This window comes from Uranotaenia lowii, chromosome 2 (assembly GCF_029784155.1).
Source record: "Uranotaenia lowii strain MFRU-FL chromosome 2, ASM2978415v1, whole genome shotgun sequence".
Taxonomy (NCBI): Eukaryota; Metazoa; Arthropoda; class Insecta; order Diptera; family Culicidae; genus Uranotaenia; species Uranotaenia lowii.
Window position 1 is genome coordinate 207,771,920 of NC_073692.1, and position 16,780 is coordinate 207,788,699.

A 16,780-nucleotide genomic window follows, 5' to 3' on the forward strand; every position below is an offset into this window, starting at 1 on the left:
AAGCGATAACAAAATAATCTAGGTCTGTTTGTAGAATACAAACAATTCACGCACGCTCATACATTATGTGCTTTGTTCGGAGGATGATGCTACTAGCCGTATAATGTAACAATAAAAAAAATCGATCATGAATTGTAAATGGAAAAAAATCACCTCGAACAGAAATCTAACGCTAGTCTTTTGATTACTGTGGTGGTTATAGTCTAGGATTGTAAAATGAATAATAATAAGATAATAAATCAAAAGATTTTGTAGAAATATTCTAAATAAGAATATAACCAAAAGTTTGGTACTATGGCAATAATGAAAAATAAATTATTGCATTACCCTCCGTGCATGTGGAGTCATCAATGATTGTTAGATATATTTACTGATGATTGGGATTAGAAAGTGTGCGTGAAATCTGATGAGGTGCATCAACTTCATTCTGTATTCCAACTTATCGGTGAACGGTCGCGGTTACTACAATTACTTCTCCGATACCTTACCAATAGGCTGAATCGTCGGATGAAAACTAGTCAAGGTGTGGCGCTATAAATCAATTTTAATTCGCTGCTATATTCTACGGCAGAAAATGCTCATTATGCCTCGATAATATGGTGCTCTATATGCCCCTAGTCAACAAATTTAAGTAAAAACGTGTTTTAAAATTGTTAAAAGTGAAAAATCAAAAATTTTATGATGGTAAAAATTGAGAAACAATGTGTACATCATGTTGCAGTGTGTACATTATAGATGAAGATTATTTTAAAATCATAAGAGCTTATTTCGTGGTGCTCAAAAATTATAATATTTCCGTAACTTGAGAACCAAGCTAGTTTTTTTTTAATATCTCTGTAATGATGATAAGGAGATTCCTTTTTTTGTGAAAAATTAATACTATAGGAAGTACGAAACAAATCCTCATGAAAATTTATTTAAGAAAATACGTACTTTCGTAGAAAAGAGTAGTGCTCATTATGCCCTGGGTGCCCGTTATGCCCTCATCTCCCCTACATTGGGAAATCACGTCAAACATCAACAAAATTGGAAATTTATTACAGTTTTTATTGAAAAAAATCAATTAACATTACCCTGTTTTCATATTTTCATGTTGTTGGCTGTGGTCTTAGATCTTGTCAACTGTTATAATGAGTTTGATAATTGAGCATAAGAACCGAAGCGGTTGAGAAGAACGAGATCGGCTCTCGGCGATTTTAGTGTAGCTCTTGATACTAGCCAATAAACATCAGCCTTGCTAATAAATGTCGTTCGGTTACCTAATACACTTTTACTGTTCAATTTAAAGTAAAACTCGCTTTGATTTTTTAATCCGATTTAAAAGAAAACCAACGGGTCTTAAGCGCGCCAGTCTGTGAATTCGAGTGATACAAAATTTGTGCGATTCGGAATAGTCGTTGTTAAGAAAACGCCACTTTAAGCCGCTACCATAGGTTCTACGATTCTTAACCATAGAATCAACCATTGATAAGAAGCTGAGGACCGTTTGCATGCAGAAGCAGTCACACCTGTAATTAAAACTAGCTCGGCCCACGAATCAAGGTGACAACACATGTATCATAGTCAAAAATAAAAAGTCGAAAATTACAAAAAAAAAAATAATTTTGGAAATCTGTACAAAATTTAGAAAATCTGTGAATTCTGTGAAAATTTTAAAAATTCTGTGATCTGTGACACAGATTCTGTGACAAAATTTTGCTCAAAATTCTGTGAAAATACAGATTTTTCTGTGATTTCGGCAACCTTGCTTGCGAGCTCTGGAAATAGCAAAAATTTGTTTCTTGAAGTTGTAGCATATTTTGAATATATATTAAATAATAGAAACCCCTCGTAGATCGAGGCTTTTATGGCATTAGTCAGTGGTACCAATATGAGGAAGAATTTATTATGCGAAGAACAGATGTATGAATAAAAGAAAAGATGATCGGTCTCTTTACTTGCGGACCAGCAAACCGACAACACCTATTTGTACTGCTCCCCGAAAACCCCGAATTTAACAGAAGTAAGGGTTTAAAGGTCATAGCTAGGCAACACTTTCAGCTTATCGGATAAAATGTTGCAGGACATTTAAGCGATCTACACTTAGTTTTAAGCTCATTAAATTTAAAAAAAATTAGTATCAGCCATGACTTCCCTGGTGACCCTTAACCGTGGTTACCGATCATGTGCTTAACCCCAACATATGATTCGAAATTTGTGGACATTTTTCACATTGTTTGCATACTTTTCCACACGCACAGACATTTTATAAATCATCAACGGTTTTTCCAGCTATCGATTTGATAGAGATGGAATTTGAAGGAAACTGTGCAAGTTTTTTTTCTAAATGAACTGAGTTTTAGCAGATAAAAACTTTAGAAATTAAAATCAGATTTCTGAGTGAAAATGAGGTTTTAGAGTTCAGGTTCAGATTGAAGATTAAAATACAAGATTTCAGATTCAGATTTCGCATTCGACATTTAAGATTTCGGATTTAGGGATTTTTACGGGATTTCAGATTAAGTTTCAAGATTGAGACTTAAAAATCGGACTACGGATCCAGATTCCAGCATCCAGTTTCAAATTTCAGATTCAGTTTCAGACTATGATTCCAGATTTGTAATTTCAAATTCAATATCCAGATTGGAGGTTCAGATTTCAGCTTTCAGACCAAACATTCCGATTTAAGATTCTGACTTTAGGTTTAGGTTCGTTTAAGGCTTGAGGTTTAACATGGCAGATTAAGATTTTAAATTCAGATTCATAATTTAGAACATTGTATAGGGGAGAATGGGGATACTTGATCATCTTTTCTTATTTTCATTATATCTTTTTGGGAAAATTTAACAACTCACCGCCTATTGCATTTTCTGACAGAGTGTAATTTCATGTTTACATACTCCAAAAGTTAGAACGACACATGAACCCATAGATGAACTAGAAGCATTTTCGTGAGACGAAAAAAAAATTGTGATATTTTTTAAGTTAAAGTAAACTTCATCCTTTACTAAAGGAGACTTGATCTTAATTCAGGGTGCCCTCAACCTAGACAAAAATCTAGCAAAAATCTCATTTCACAGCTTGAAAGTATCAGACAAAGAGAATTCCAAAAGTTTGTCTACTACCCTAGAATCATTGCATACTTTAAGGCGCAATTTTCTAGTTCTAGATAAACACATTCATATTTTGAGTCCTTTTTAACAGAAAAACATTAGAGTAACATTACTTATTGGACAAATATTAGTAATTACGTGATGACAAATGAGAACGATCCATTCAGAAAAAAAAATGTTTTTTTAGACTCTGGGGATCAGTTAAACCCATTACATAAATTTAGAAAACCTTTTCCTTACAAAATTGAGAGTTAACTATTGCTTAAAAAATATGGTATTATGAAGATCATATGACTAACAATGGACATATTGAAATAATTTTTTTATTACAATTTTTTCATATGGAAAACATTTTAAAGTGATATAAAAAGACCTTCACATCGCGTTGTGTAAAATTTTCGAACAAAGCTCAATAACACAATTTTTTTTTATTTATTGAGATAACATCATAGTTGTTTTGTTCTATTTGACACATTTCTTTAGAACATTTGATATTTGAAAGACATTCCGGTTTCGAGATAAAGCGAAGGAATCAGGTATAATCATTCTTCCCTTCAGATATCATATTTCCCGTTCAGATTTCCTACCTAGATTTTAAAAAGTATTATCAATTGAGATGGCGATTTTTTCAACTCTACAGCATGGACTTTGAATGAAAAGTTTGGTCAATTTCTGATAATTTTCTCCAAATAGTACTACCATTAAATAAATAAATGCAATTTCGTTCTGACCATAACTTTGATATTTTACAAGTTTTTGCCGATCGGTTGGGCTCATTTGAAAGCTTGCGAACTGCACTTAATTTGAAACACATCCACAAAACAAGTTCAAATCATTAGTTTTCAAATTAGATTACCAGATAAACAATACAAAGTTTAATTACAGAAATGCGCATGAAATGAAATTGCATTTTTTAGTACTGACAAATTTGGCCGATACACCATACTGAGATCCCAAACTTTTGGACGATAACTCAAGAAGATTGAATTCATTTTATAAACGTTTCAAACTAAACAAATGTGTTTTGCTAAGTAAGAGCCCTTAATCAAGAATCAGTAATTTAAATTTTGAAAATTTAATCTGGATTCATTATTTCAAATGTTAATTTTAATCCGACTTGTGAATCTAAATTAAAATATGAATTTAGTTTTCAATTCTGGATCTCCATTTTCAAGCTTTGTTATATTTGAATTCAGCATAAGAAAAAGGTTTAAATCATCAAATCTGAATTTCACTCAAAAATTTCGGATGGTTTCTAATTTGTTTTTGATATTCGAAAAATTATTATCTACGTTGAAAACGGATATGAAATTCAAAAACATGAATTAAATTTCGTAAGAATGTGTAGTGAGAACATTTTCAAGATATGGAAATTATGGATGGATAGAAAATGATAAGAAAACTATAGGTGTTAAAAATGAACGGGTAGAAATTTTTTAGAAACCTTTTCATCACATACTTAACTTTTTGTTCAAGCACGGATCAATCCGAACTATGAAACAGAAGTAAAATTTCGATTTTGTCGATATGGAACCAGATCCTCCTAGATGAGATCAATTTCATTCAAAATTGAATTTTCAGAACTGAATTTCGTTCAACAAGTAAGAAAATTTTGATAAACTTGAGCAAAATGCTGAACCTGGGATTAGTTTTCGAGGTTTTGTTATCATAATTAAAATAAACTCACTGAATCATTAAAATTTTGTTTGTTTGTTGTTGAATTATAGAGACTTTCATCCAAATTTTATATTTTGAGTGTTCAGTAGAAAACCTCGCAGTAGAAGGTTATTAAGTAGTAAAAAAAATATCGTTATATTTAGTCTAACAGCAGGTACTATCGGCTTCTGAGAAATATTGGGGACAAAACACTAGCGCCAAAATAATATTGACGAATAAGGCTTTATTATTAATTCGAAAATTTTAACAGCATGCTTTGGCGTTTTTGTTTATATCTTGTGGAGAAAATTTATTTCGATATTTGTCAGATAGTGTGAGCTGCTGTTTCTACTGTGTAACTGTGAAGCGGAAACAAAAACTTTAAAACGGATGGACCAGAACTCGGACGTTAGAACTGGCAGGTATGTGAAGCTTTTCACGTGAGCTTTCCCACATAATAATATTATATTTTTACAGGTTTTCCGGAGCAGCGTTTCACTTTGTCCCTTCAGTGATAATTCGAATTTGCAACAGTTACTGATAAATAACTAATTGCTGGGCCCTCGAATTGGAAGAAGAGGAATAATAAGAATTACTTCGCTACAAGTTTTCCACCCTGCCTGTGAAGGATATCCAGAAACCGCTTAGAGCCCTCCCAACCTTCCAAGAGTGTCAAAAATCCTTTTATCGATGTGGTTGAAGCTGATGCCATCAATTTTAGACCCTAAAAAGAGACGGTAATTTATTTGCTGATAGTTTTTTTATGCTATTGACTATTTTATTTATTTTAGCATGTCAAATTCCCGTGTTGAAACACCTGTCTACGAAAATCAATTGTTACTAATGGTGGGTACCAGATATCCGAAGGGCTCAACAGAATGTAACTAAATAAATTTTAATATTTTCGACAATGCCCGACCCTGTCTTAGAATTACTTTTTTGTTCATCCCGATTGCGGTCGTGAGGAACTTTCACTTCCGTACCTATAACTGCTGCCGCGTGTCGGAGCTGAATCATCTCAAGTCCGACGAAATCCAGTGAAGATTTTCTTGATTCATTGTGGGATGAACTGCTTTTTTTATACTTTCAAAATTCAAATATTTAATACCATCTATTTTCGTACAAGAAATAAAATCAATCATTACAAAAAATGTATTTTTTCTATTTCTCATTTTTTTTATTTTTAAGAGACTACGAGAAACAGCGCTTAAAATTATGGCTTAAAAATAACCATTTTCAAACTTATTCCTTCTAGTTAAAAATCAACTACCGTAATCCGGGGTAAGATTGATCACTTTTTTCACTATATTTCGATTATTTTTTTCTGTGAAGGGGAATGTGGCATGTTTTATATTGTTAAAACCAGTACTGGACTCCTATGAACGTAAAACATGGATGCAGAAATTTATTAGACTTTTTTAAATTTAATTTAAAAATCGATTTCGTCTCTGTTCAGAACTTGATGATTTGGGGTGACATTGATCAGTCTCTATTCTGAAGGTTTTAACGAGTTTTCCTAATCATAAAGGATACAAAACACCTTCATGATATTTACATATGCTAGTTAATCAATTTAACCTTGATTTTTAACGTTTTATTTTAAAAATATTTACAATCGAAAAAAGAACTTTGATGCTGCCTACATTTAGGGGCAAAAAGTGTTATAATTGCTAAATAATTTGAGCTTCAAAATACAAATGAAATTTTACCATCACACATTCCCCTAGGCCCTCCCACTTTTTCCATTTACATTTTTTATTCAAAGTTAACGATTTTATAAGGTTCGTATCCATTTGTCCAATACGGGCTTACTCTAGGAAAACGTCCTTATTTTTTAAATATCAAAAATTTATCATTAAATGACTATAAAAATAGCACTATAACCGTTCATTTACAAAGAAAAAAAGTTGTTCTATCACATTAAACAACCCGTTTGCTTCTAAATGCTTTTTGATATTATCAAGAGAGCTGTTTGTTTGTGAACCTTGAAAAAATAGATATTTTAAGATTTATAAATAAGATTTTTACAAACAGAAAAAAATTTCAAATACAAACCAAATTTTGTTTATTTGATGCTCAAATCATAGGCTTTCAAACGTAGAAAACAGTTTTCAAAAATTCAAACTATAGACTAAGTTATTGATGATAATGTGAAAAAGTTTATTATTGATCAAGTTTACCCCGGTGATCAATGTTACCCCGTTTTACGGTACATCATCTTTTCTCAATAGAAGTCGAAAAATCGACTTCTGTGGGAGAAAAACTTAACTTAGAAAATGTAAGAAAAAAGTGTGTTTCGTTTGTAATATTCAGGTGGTTTCGTCGGCTAGACGCAAAACTTATGTGTTTGCAAGCTTGAATGCAAGTTGGAAGCTTGAAGACTTTTTCGCTGGTGGCAGCACTGTAAACAAAAAGTTGATGTCCCAGACTACTTGTTCGAAAAACTATTCAGCCGGGTATCTTGATAGAATAGAATATCTTTGCTAACAGGCAAAAAGTAATAAAAAAAATCTGATTTGGGAAATCTAGGCTAGTGCTTTTCATCCATTTGTTCCATGGCGTAAAGAAATTAGCAAGAATTACATTGCGTTGTTATGTATAATCACAAAATAAAGCGAACATTCACTTACCGACTATGAATTGCAAATACTCAAACATATGTTCCCGTTCACAGCAGCTGTACGGGAAACATTTCGGCAACGTATTATAGTTCGTTGTCCACACTCACCGGGCAACAATGCTGTGACACCCACCACATTTATGCGAAATAACGGGGACAACCGTCCAGTCCATCCATTCTGAATTTTGATGACGTTTGCTAATTTGCTCGCGCAATATGCAACTTAGTAGCGGCGGTAGATTCATTCACTACGTGGAATGACATCATGTTCATCATTTTTCGGACATTTGCCAAAGTAATTTAAATTTATTTATGCCGTTCATCGCTCCAGTTGGTCAAATTTGTCAAACATGAGTGTTCGGGAGAATTTCTTTCACAATTGAAAAAAATAACAATAACTTTACCGTAACTTTTCTGCTTTGATTTTTATTTCAAGCTGATGTGGAAATGAAGGGCCCAGATTTTGACCAACCGTTATTTGTTTTATAATACAACACTTTAATCCAATCTAAATATATTTGACCACCGGTGGCGTCAATTAATTTACTTCCATCGGTTGTTTTCGTAGTCCCACTTGGACGAAAGTCCCTCGATACCTCCGACCTCCAGGGTCAGCATACGCTTGAGCTGAGCCTTCTGGTGTTCCTCGTCGAAGGTTTCCGGAATAGGGTCGTACACGAAGGTGCGCATAAGCATCATGACGATCATGCTGAGCGACGCGGCGATAAGACCGGCACCGAGACAGATCTTCCACTCGCCGGTGGGGTACTTGATCTCGGAGAAGGTCTGGCAGAACGAGGCACGGTACAGAGCCTTCTTCTCCTGCACGGACAGCTTCTTCCAGCAGCCCTTCTCCTTCTCGCGGAGGGCCTGAAACCAAAGACAAAATAGTGATGTTACAAATATCGAATAGCGATGAAAAAAAAGAGTTTTTATAATATTCTTTTTTTGTTGACATGCTTTGAATGTTGACGGATTTATGGAAGGTTGAATGTTATATCTTGCAGAATCAAATTGCCCGATCGTTTGGAGTGAGGTTGTAAGTATAGTGTGCTTAAGGTTAAAGATCATCATTCTTATTAACAACCATTTTGGAAAAATCTTGCTCAAATTCGACCTTCATCTAATTAGATATCAAATATGCCATTCCAAATTACTTGAGACCTGTTTCGACATGTTTTGTCCCAGATTCCACAGGAACCCAATCTCTTTGGTGACAAACCAGAAGAAAAATAATCCTGAAGAGAAAGCTGTTTATCAGAAGAAACAGAATATTAAAGTAGAAGCAACTAGTTATCTGATATCCTTTCAGTTATTGGTGACATTTTGGAAATCAGAGAAACCCTTACTTGAAAAAGATCTTATAAATACATCATCTGGTAGATGGAAGAGATAGAAGGAAATTCAAATAATCGCTTTTGTACTCAATAGAATATTCGGCCAAATATTCGTTTGGCCGAATAGTTGAACCAGTCAATATTCGGTATTTAGCCGTTTTTCTATACAAACCTAACGGCATTAACGTAACATGCGGAAGTAGGTAGTTTAAAGAAGTGAGTAAATGGCCAAATGAGACAGCGACGCAGGTATAGTAGCAAGCGTTTTTTGTTTTGAAAATTTGCTGATAATATAATGGAAAGGTTTTTTAATTGCTTACAACTGTTTACCAAAACATCTTAGAAAATAGAAAATTAAACCTACTTCAACGTCTTCGACACATTTTCAATTGTTAAGAAATTGACAGCTTTTATTGATTTTTTTTTTAAGATTATTCCACGAATACATTAAGTTCCATCCATCAAAATTTAGCATTTTTCATTATTTGTGCTAAAATTTCAATGAATTCATCAAATTGTGCTCATGCGACTTAAATCGTTATTTTTAACTCCACTTTGAAAGCTGCACCATATGTATACTGCCGCTGCCGGCAAGTCTGTCCCATATGCAAAAACAACGAACCGAGAAAAACGGGTTTAAAGATTTTCATGAACCTTCGTGGATTTCTCGGTTTAAACTTTACCTTTTATACTTCTTTCTTCACAGATATTTAGATAATTGTTGTAGAATTTCGTCCAATGTATTTTTGATTTGGAAGTTGTTGATGCGGAGGAGAAAATAATGATGGGACAGCCTTGCGAGTATATTTCGCATGTGGATTAAATATACCCGAAAAGCTGTCCCATATTTGGCTTTTCTTTTGTCAGTTGATCATTTGATTCTCTCTATCTGAGCTGTATTTTTCACTTTACTGGTTGTTTACTGATAAAAATAAGTTTGAAATGATGTTTATGACATGTTTAGATAGTCAAAGATAAAGAAAGTTTACCGTAAGAATTGAGTGGGTCTAAAATAAAATGAATAACAACGTTCCATGAATAAAACAACCTGTACCATCATATTTTGGAAAGTTTTTCGGTCGATTATCTTTTTAGAAAGACTATAAATACCTTCAAATTAAATAAATGCTGAATCAAAGAACAATTTAATAAGCTTCATGCGAAATTTAAAAAAAAACAGTTTGATGGAATTTACCCGTTAGGCTAAACTTAGCTTGTAAAAATTATGAAGATTGTTATTTTTAACTTTACTGTACTGTTTTATCTAGTCTAACTTTCGCAATTCCAATGAATGCTTATTTTGTCGCACACATTGTATAAATATTTGTAAAATTAACGTAAATTAGAGGAGCAATTTTGAAGCATCCTGTATAAATAGACATATAGGACAGCTTTGCGGGTATATTTCATATGGGACAGACATGACATGACATTTTTTCATATATATTGAGAACAAAGTTATGAAAATTTTTAGTCTGAATTGAAGAACTAACTGTATTTGAACGATTTTTGAGATAAACTGAAAAATGACGAAAATGCAAATGGGACAGTCTTGCGAATAGCGGCAGTGTATCTGTAGTTGAAGTTAATCCAAATTATGAATACGTTTGTCAAAAATCGTAGGAGGAACCGAATGTAAAAAGGTTCTCTATAAAAAAAATCGTAGGTCTTTAAAACTAAATATTGATAGTTTGAAAAATTCGATAGATGAAATTTCGAATGTGAGAGCGTTACAACATCGTCCGTCCGATTAACGAGCGAGTACTGTATTTCCAACATTTTAAAAAAGATGTAGAAGATTAAATATAAATTTTCTGAAAAATCGAATGATTTTTTATAGAATGAATGCTTATTCCAAGTTAGATAAAACTAATAAGCAGTTTCCTATCGAGAACCGGATTTTATCAACTTTATCCTTATTCCAGGTATTGTGCGAATAATTAAGCAAACCACCAAGTTGCCTTAATAGTTATGTCTAATTTTAAAACCCTTTCAATCAAGATACGCATATGACGTTGTTAACCGTTGAGTCTGGATATCAACATTTTCTTTTATACTCACCACAATGTCCGGGGTCGCTTCCTTGAAACGGATGGCCGGCATCGGGTAATCGATACGGTCGGCATAAACGGGCAATCCGTTCCAGCCGTGGCCGACGACCTCCCGCTTACCGATCTTGGCGGTAATCATATCGCTGGAGTTACGGATGCCCATCAGCTGTGTGCGCATAGCGTTCCGGAGAACCACCGAAGCCAGATTCACGTTGGCCATTTCGCTTCCGGTTTGTTACAGAACTGCTGGAAATGAAGCAAAAAAAAAAAGTTATTTATTTTGAAATCGTAGAAAATGAAATCTAGAATTATCCGGCCCTTCATTCCACATCAAGTGACGTCCTTCTGATGATGAATAGAAAAAAAACACTCGTTTTTGTTATGTAACATCAAATCGCTTTTACCAATCGATACACAGAAACGTTTTAATTTTAAGAACGTTAAGAATTTAGTGTAAAAGAGGAAGGGAGTTTAAAATGCTAATGATTGGAAGGAACATATTTTAATAAAATTTTGGAACATTTATGAATAGTATTCATAACCCTCATTCGACACCGTTTTCACGTCTTACACAATCGATATATCAAAGGTTTCGAATTATGATTTAATCGAAATCCCGAAACATCGCGATCTGTTTAAAACATTTAGTGAACTACTTACGATACCACAAACAACAAAATTCAAGCTAAATTAACGCTACAAAAGCCACACTCACCTTTCGCGAAAATTTGTAATCGAGTCGAGAGAAGATGGAAAAAATGCTGCCTCTTTTGCCGACCTGCTTGGTGAGGTTCTTATTTTTGCTGTTCTTTCGATCAGCTGTCAGATTCAGACGTTTTGAATGTCATTTGACGTGCGTTGACGCACTGACTGGTAGCGCGCTCTTCGCAATGGAAGAGGGAAACTTGCAACTGATTTGTGCTACCGCTTACATGTTAGCCTTTACACATACCATGGGAAAAGAAACGCCGAAATCTCTACTATAATACTGTTTTATAGCATTTTTTCTATCAACCGAATGTTCTTGTAATGGAACAAAGAAAATAATTTGTTGAAGCAATAACTTTTATGGGCTATGTGGTAAAGTTTGAAAAAGATGGAGAAACACAACTTCGCAGAATTTTTTTTTTCAAAAAGTTTATGATAGGAAATTTAACATTCGTGTCAGGTTTAAATATCATTCGATAAGCCGTTTTTTTTTTCGAGAAATCATCAATTTGGTTGAAATTAACATTAGAATTTATTCTAAAAAGAAGAAGAATTTCCGTTTAAAAATAACTAAATTAACTTGAGAGACATAAACAGAAATTCATCGCTGTAGGTATCTCATTTATCAATCAACCGATTTTCTAGATTCCAATTTTTGGTTTTCGTTAATTTTTTATTTTGATATAACATACTTGGTTTCTCAAAGATCCCACTTCTTCAGTATATTGTAATCAAACTCATATCTTTTTTGTCATTTTTCGAACTCCCCTCGTGTTGGTGGGTTTGCAAGATTTTATTATTGTGATTTTATCCAATATTCTAACTCCAATTGACCACTTTTTATGAATTTTCATAAGAATCTGCTCTGTCGATTGATGTACTTTTTGCTAGGAATTTCTGAAATCTGAATCTTAAAACTGAATCTGAAATCTGAATCTTAAATCTGATTCTGAATTCTGAAAATTGAATCTGAAATCTGAATCTGAAACTGAATCTGAAATCTGAATCTGAAATCTGAAATCTGAATCTGAAATCTGAATCTGAAATCTGAATCTGAAATCTGAATCTTAAATCTGAATCTGAAATCTGAATCTGAAATCTGAATCTGAAATCTGAATCTGAAATCTGAATCTGAAATCTGAATCTGAAATCTGAATCTGAAATCTGAATCTGAAATCTGAATCTGAAATCTGAATCTGAAATCTGAATCTGAAATCTGAATCTGAAATCTGAATCTGAAATCTGAATCTGAAATCTGAATCTGAAATCTGAATCTGAAATCTGAATCTGAAATCTGAATCTGAAATCTGAATCTGAAATCTGAATCTGAAATCTGAATCTGAAATCTGAATCTGAAATCTGAATTTGAAATCGGAACTCTGAATCTGAAATCTGAATCTGAAATCTGAATCTGAAATCTGAATCTGAAATCTGAATCTGAAATCTGAATCTGAAATCTGAAATCTGAATCTGAAATCTGAATCTGAAATCTGAATCTGAAATCTGAATCTGAAATCGGAATCTGAAATCTGAATCTGAAATCTGAAATCTGAATCTGAAATCTGAATCTGAAATCTGAATCTGAATCTGAAATCTGAATCTGAAATCTGAATCTGAAATCTGAATCTGAAATCTGAATCTGAAATCTGAATCTGAAATCTGAATCTGAAATCTGAATCTGAAATCTGAATCTGAAATCTGAATCTGAAATCTGAAATCTGAAATCTGAAATCTGAAATCTGAATCTGAAATCTGAATCTGAAATCTGAATCTGAAATCTGAATCTGAAATCTGAATCTAAAAACTGAATCTGAAATCCGAATCTGATATCTGAAATCTGAATCTGAAATCTGAATCTGAAATCTGAATCTGAAATCTGAATCTGAAATCTGAATCTGAAATCTGAATCTGAAATCTGAATCTGAAATCTGAATCTGAAATCTGAATCTGAAATCTGAATCTGAAATCTGAATCTGAAATCTGAATCTGAAATCTGAATCTGAAATCTGAATCTGAAATCTGAATCTGAAATCTGAATCTGAAATCTGAATCTGAAATCTGAATCTGAAATCTGAATCTGAAATCTGAATCTGAAATCTGAATCTGAAATCTGAATCTGAAATCTGAATCTGAAATCTGAATCTGAATCTGAAATCTGAATCTGAAATCTGAATCTGAAATCTGAATCTGAAATCTGAATCTGAAATCTGAATCTGAAATCTGAATCTGAATCTGAAATCTGAATCTGAAATCTGAATCTGAAATCTGAATCTGAAATCTGAATCTGAAATCTGAATCTGAAATCTGAATCTGAAATCTGAATCTGAAATCTGAAACTGAAATCCGAATCTGAAATCTGAATTTGAAATCTGAATCTGAAATCAGAATCTGAAATCTGAATCTGAAATCTGAATCTGAAATCTGAAATCTGAAATCTGAATCTGAAATCTGAATCTGAAATCTGAATCTGAAATCTGAATCTGAAATCTAAATCTGATTTCTGAATCTGAAATCTGAATCTGAAATCTGAATCTGAAATCTGAATCTGAAATCTGAAATCTGAATCTGAAATCTGAATCTGAAATCTGAATCTTAAATCTAATTTTTAAATCAGAATCGAAATGTGCGTACGTGGAGAAACTTCAACATCGATATTATGGCATAAACTCAGGCGCTTTCCTCAAGTCAGAATGGAAGTTTGAATAACGCATTTCTGTTATTTAATGGTTTTGAAATTCTAGGAATTTCTACGAAAAACACTAATCCAGCATACAGTTTGCCATAAAGATAAACTTCTCATGTTAGGTAGGTGTCATCACAAAACAAATAGAATGAATAAATAAAGTTTATTTGATTATTTTTATTTATTTATATTTTGGCTTGCATTAATTTAACGTTCCGTGGTTGTTGGTGGGCTTATAAATAGAGTTTAATTGTTCACCATCTTAACTTTACACGTCGCTTTACATAAAGAATAATAACTATGTATCTATATTCGTTCTAGTTTTTTTTTTTTGCAATAAGCTGGTAGATAGGTTCAGTTTTTTTCTATTCGCAATTAAAATGTTTTCATGAAAGTATTTTTCCACAATTTGATTTCACTCCCTCTAAAGCAGATTTATGTACAGATTGCTGCATAAGGTGTGGCTTAATTTGCTACCGTTGATATCTATGTAGATGATTTCGATTATCATAAAGGAAAGCATTTCTGCTGATTACATTTTGTGTTTCATTTCATTTTTTTTTTACTATAAGGTGCCATCAGTGACTATTTGATAATTTGATATTTTTGTTTTGAAGTTTACAGTTATCAGTGCGTACAGCCCATTGAAAGTTACTATATTTAGGAAATATGTACATTTGATCTATATGCAATAACTATTATTTATATCAGACAAAAATTGGCATTCTAGTGTAAGGTTCAGTTTTTTGCACATGAGATTTTAGTACATTCAAAGATATACACTGGGATTTAGGAAAATTTGCAGGATCTTTAAATGAATTTTTTGGAACAAACGACCCCATTGAGCAGTTTCATTATAGTTTTCGATTTGATTTGGTTTTACAGGGGAAGGTGTATTTTTCTTAACAAATTTGGCAAACTGGAGAGAAATGGCAGATAAAATACAATGGTCGGGTTTTGCTGTTCACAACTCATTTTTATAATGAAAATAATTTGTTTTTGTTTAAATCAACCGATTAGTCTTTTGCAAAAAATCTTCGCACAATTTCATAAAATTACAGATCGATTAGGTTATTCTACTAACGACACTTTTAATTTAACACAGTCAGCAGAACTTCGTTGAACAAAATTAACTGTTGAACGTACAGAATAACAGTGCTGGAGGCAATAACCAACTTCCGTGTTCATAAGAAGTTCATTTCCAGGGCCGTGTGCAGGGACCGAATATCACTGTGGCTCGATATCCGCCAGAAGGGGAAGTTGAGATTTTTGGCAGCGCTTTCCTCGTCCTGGCCGTCGCCCACCACCACGTAGGTGCTCTTCCGGCCGTACCTCGTTACGATGCGCTCGAAGCAGGACTCTTTACCTGGAGATGAGAAGAGAGAAAACATATTAAAAGAAAACTTTAAAAATTTTAAAATCTGATCATTGGATGTAAGAACTTTATAAAATGTTGGTACCACCAATTCGTTCAAAACTGATTAAACTTTCGTAGTTCAAATGTTAGCTATTGCTCTACTAAAACATTACAAAATATCATTTCGAAATGTGATTTTTGATAAATCAATCAATATTCTGCTTTCTGGTTCAGAACATTGTTTTCGCACTTCTAATTTGAAATTCTTAATAATCTCCTATTTGATTCTCAAACGTTATTCCTCTTAACCTGTTTCTTAAATGGGTAAAAATGGGATACTCTTTATCTTTATTTGCGGTAATCACTGGGGTGATTTCAAAATTGTCGACCAAAAATTGGAGCAATATCCGGACAAATTTGGTCATAACCCAGGAATTCGTGAACAAAACCAAAAAAAACACTTAAAGAATTGTTTTTCAAACTCATCAGCTCATTTTCGTTCGTATCTCCCATAAAACCTTTCATGATTATTTTTATAAAACTTGCTCAATAAAATTCGTTTTGAACAAATCTATACACGCAGCGTTTTTAAGACAAAGGAATTTTCCTTTGCTTTGTGGTCAAACAAAGGAAAATTATTTTGATTCTGGGACAAATAAAATATCCTTTGTTTCTAATCTGTTTTCCTTTATTTCAAAGGATTTTTCACCTTTGAAATTAAAACAAATTCTTTGATCCTTTAAATCCTTTGTTTCAAATTTTCTTCTTTAGAATCAAACTCAGAATAAATTGTATCAAATAAAAAAGAGTTTATTTCAATAGAATATTGTTTTGAATAAAAAAAAAATTTTTTTGGTTCAAACACCAAGATTTCTTTGAGTGTATATATAAAAATGAATGTTTGTCCGTCTGTCTGTTCCCTACAGACTCAAAAACTACTTAACCGATCAATGTAAAACTTGGTGTGTAAGAGTTTTTGAGGTCGGAGATGGTTTCTAAAATACGTACAAACCTCTACGACCTTAAAGAAGGACAGCTTACGTACACAATTAATAAAAATATGACATGATTCGAACAATTTTCGGAAGCTACTGAACCGATCAATCAATCGTTGTAAACCTGGAGCTCTCTCGCTGTACTTTTACGCTTCGATATTTTTTTGGGGCGACGAGCGTGTTAAGGGAGGGGAGCTCCCATACAAATTCAATAAAAATATACAATTAGCCATTTTTAAGACCGCAAATGGTTTCTTTAATACTTTAAAACCTCTCCGAAT

General features: G+C 33.0%; 2 protein-coding genes and 1 long non-coding RNA gene across 4 annotated transcripts in view; 1 reads left to right on the forward strand and 2 right to left on the reverse strand.

Annotated features, from left to right (window-relative positions):
* The first annotated feature begins 5,044 nt into the window (after positions 1-5,044).
* Positions 5,045-5,802, forward strand: LOC129744238 (uncharacterized). The gene is made up of 3 exons (XR_008736862.1): positions 5,045-5,170; positions 5,226-5,485; positions 5,540-5,802. It is a non-coding gene; the product is annotated as an uncharacterized LOC129744238 (long non-coding RNA).
* Positions 5,803-7,763: 1,961 nt separating this feature from the next.
* On the reverse strand, positions 7,764-11,595 carry LOC129745631 (cytochrome c oxidase subunit 4 isoform 1, mitochondrial-like). 2 transcript variants are annotated; one of them, XM_055738826.1, is made up of 3 exons: positions 11,472-11,595; positions 10,767-10,999; positions 7,764-8,238 (listed from the first exon to the last, which is right to left on the reverse strand). In XM_055738826.1, the coding sequence occupies exons 2-3, from the start codon at positions 10,974-10,976 to the stop codon at positions 7,912-7,914; spliced, it is 537 nt and encodes a 178-aa protein (XP_055594801.1). In that variant the 5' UTR covers positions 10,977-10,999; positions 11,472-11,595; the 3' UTR covers positions 7,764-7,911. The 2 variants fall into 2 exon arrangements, with proteins under 2 accessions (XP_055594801.1, XP_055594802.1); XM_055738827.1 differs by having other exon boundaries at positions 10,767-11,002; positions 11,472-11,589.
* Positions 11,596-14,332: 2,737 nt separating this feature from the next.
* The window catches only part of LOC129746254 (developmental protein eyes absent), a 122,349-nt gene continuing 119,901 nt past the window's right edge, over positions 14,333-16,780 (reverse strand). The window contains exon 8 of the mRNA XM_055739835.1: positions 14,333-15,513. Within this exon, the coding sequence (XP_055595810.1) occupies positions 15,332-15,513 (182 nt within the window). The 3' untranslated portion in view covers positions 14,333-15,331. The remainder of the gene's footprint in view (positions 15,514-16,780) is intronic.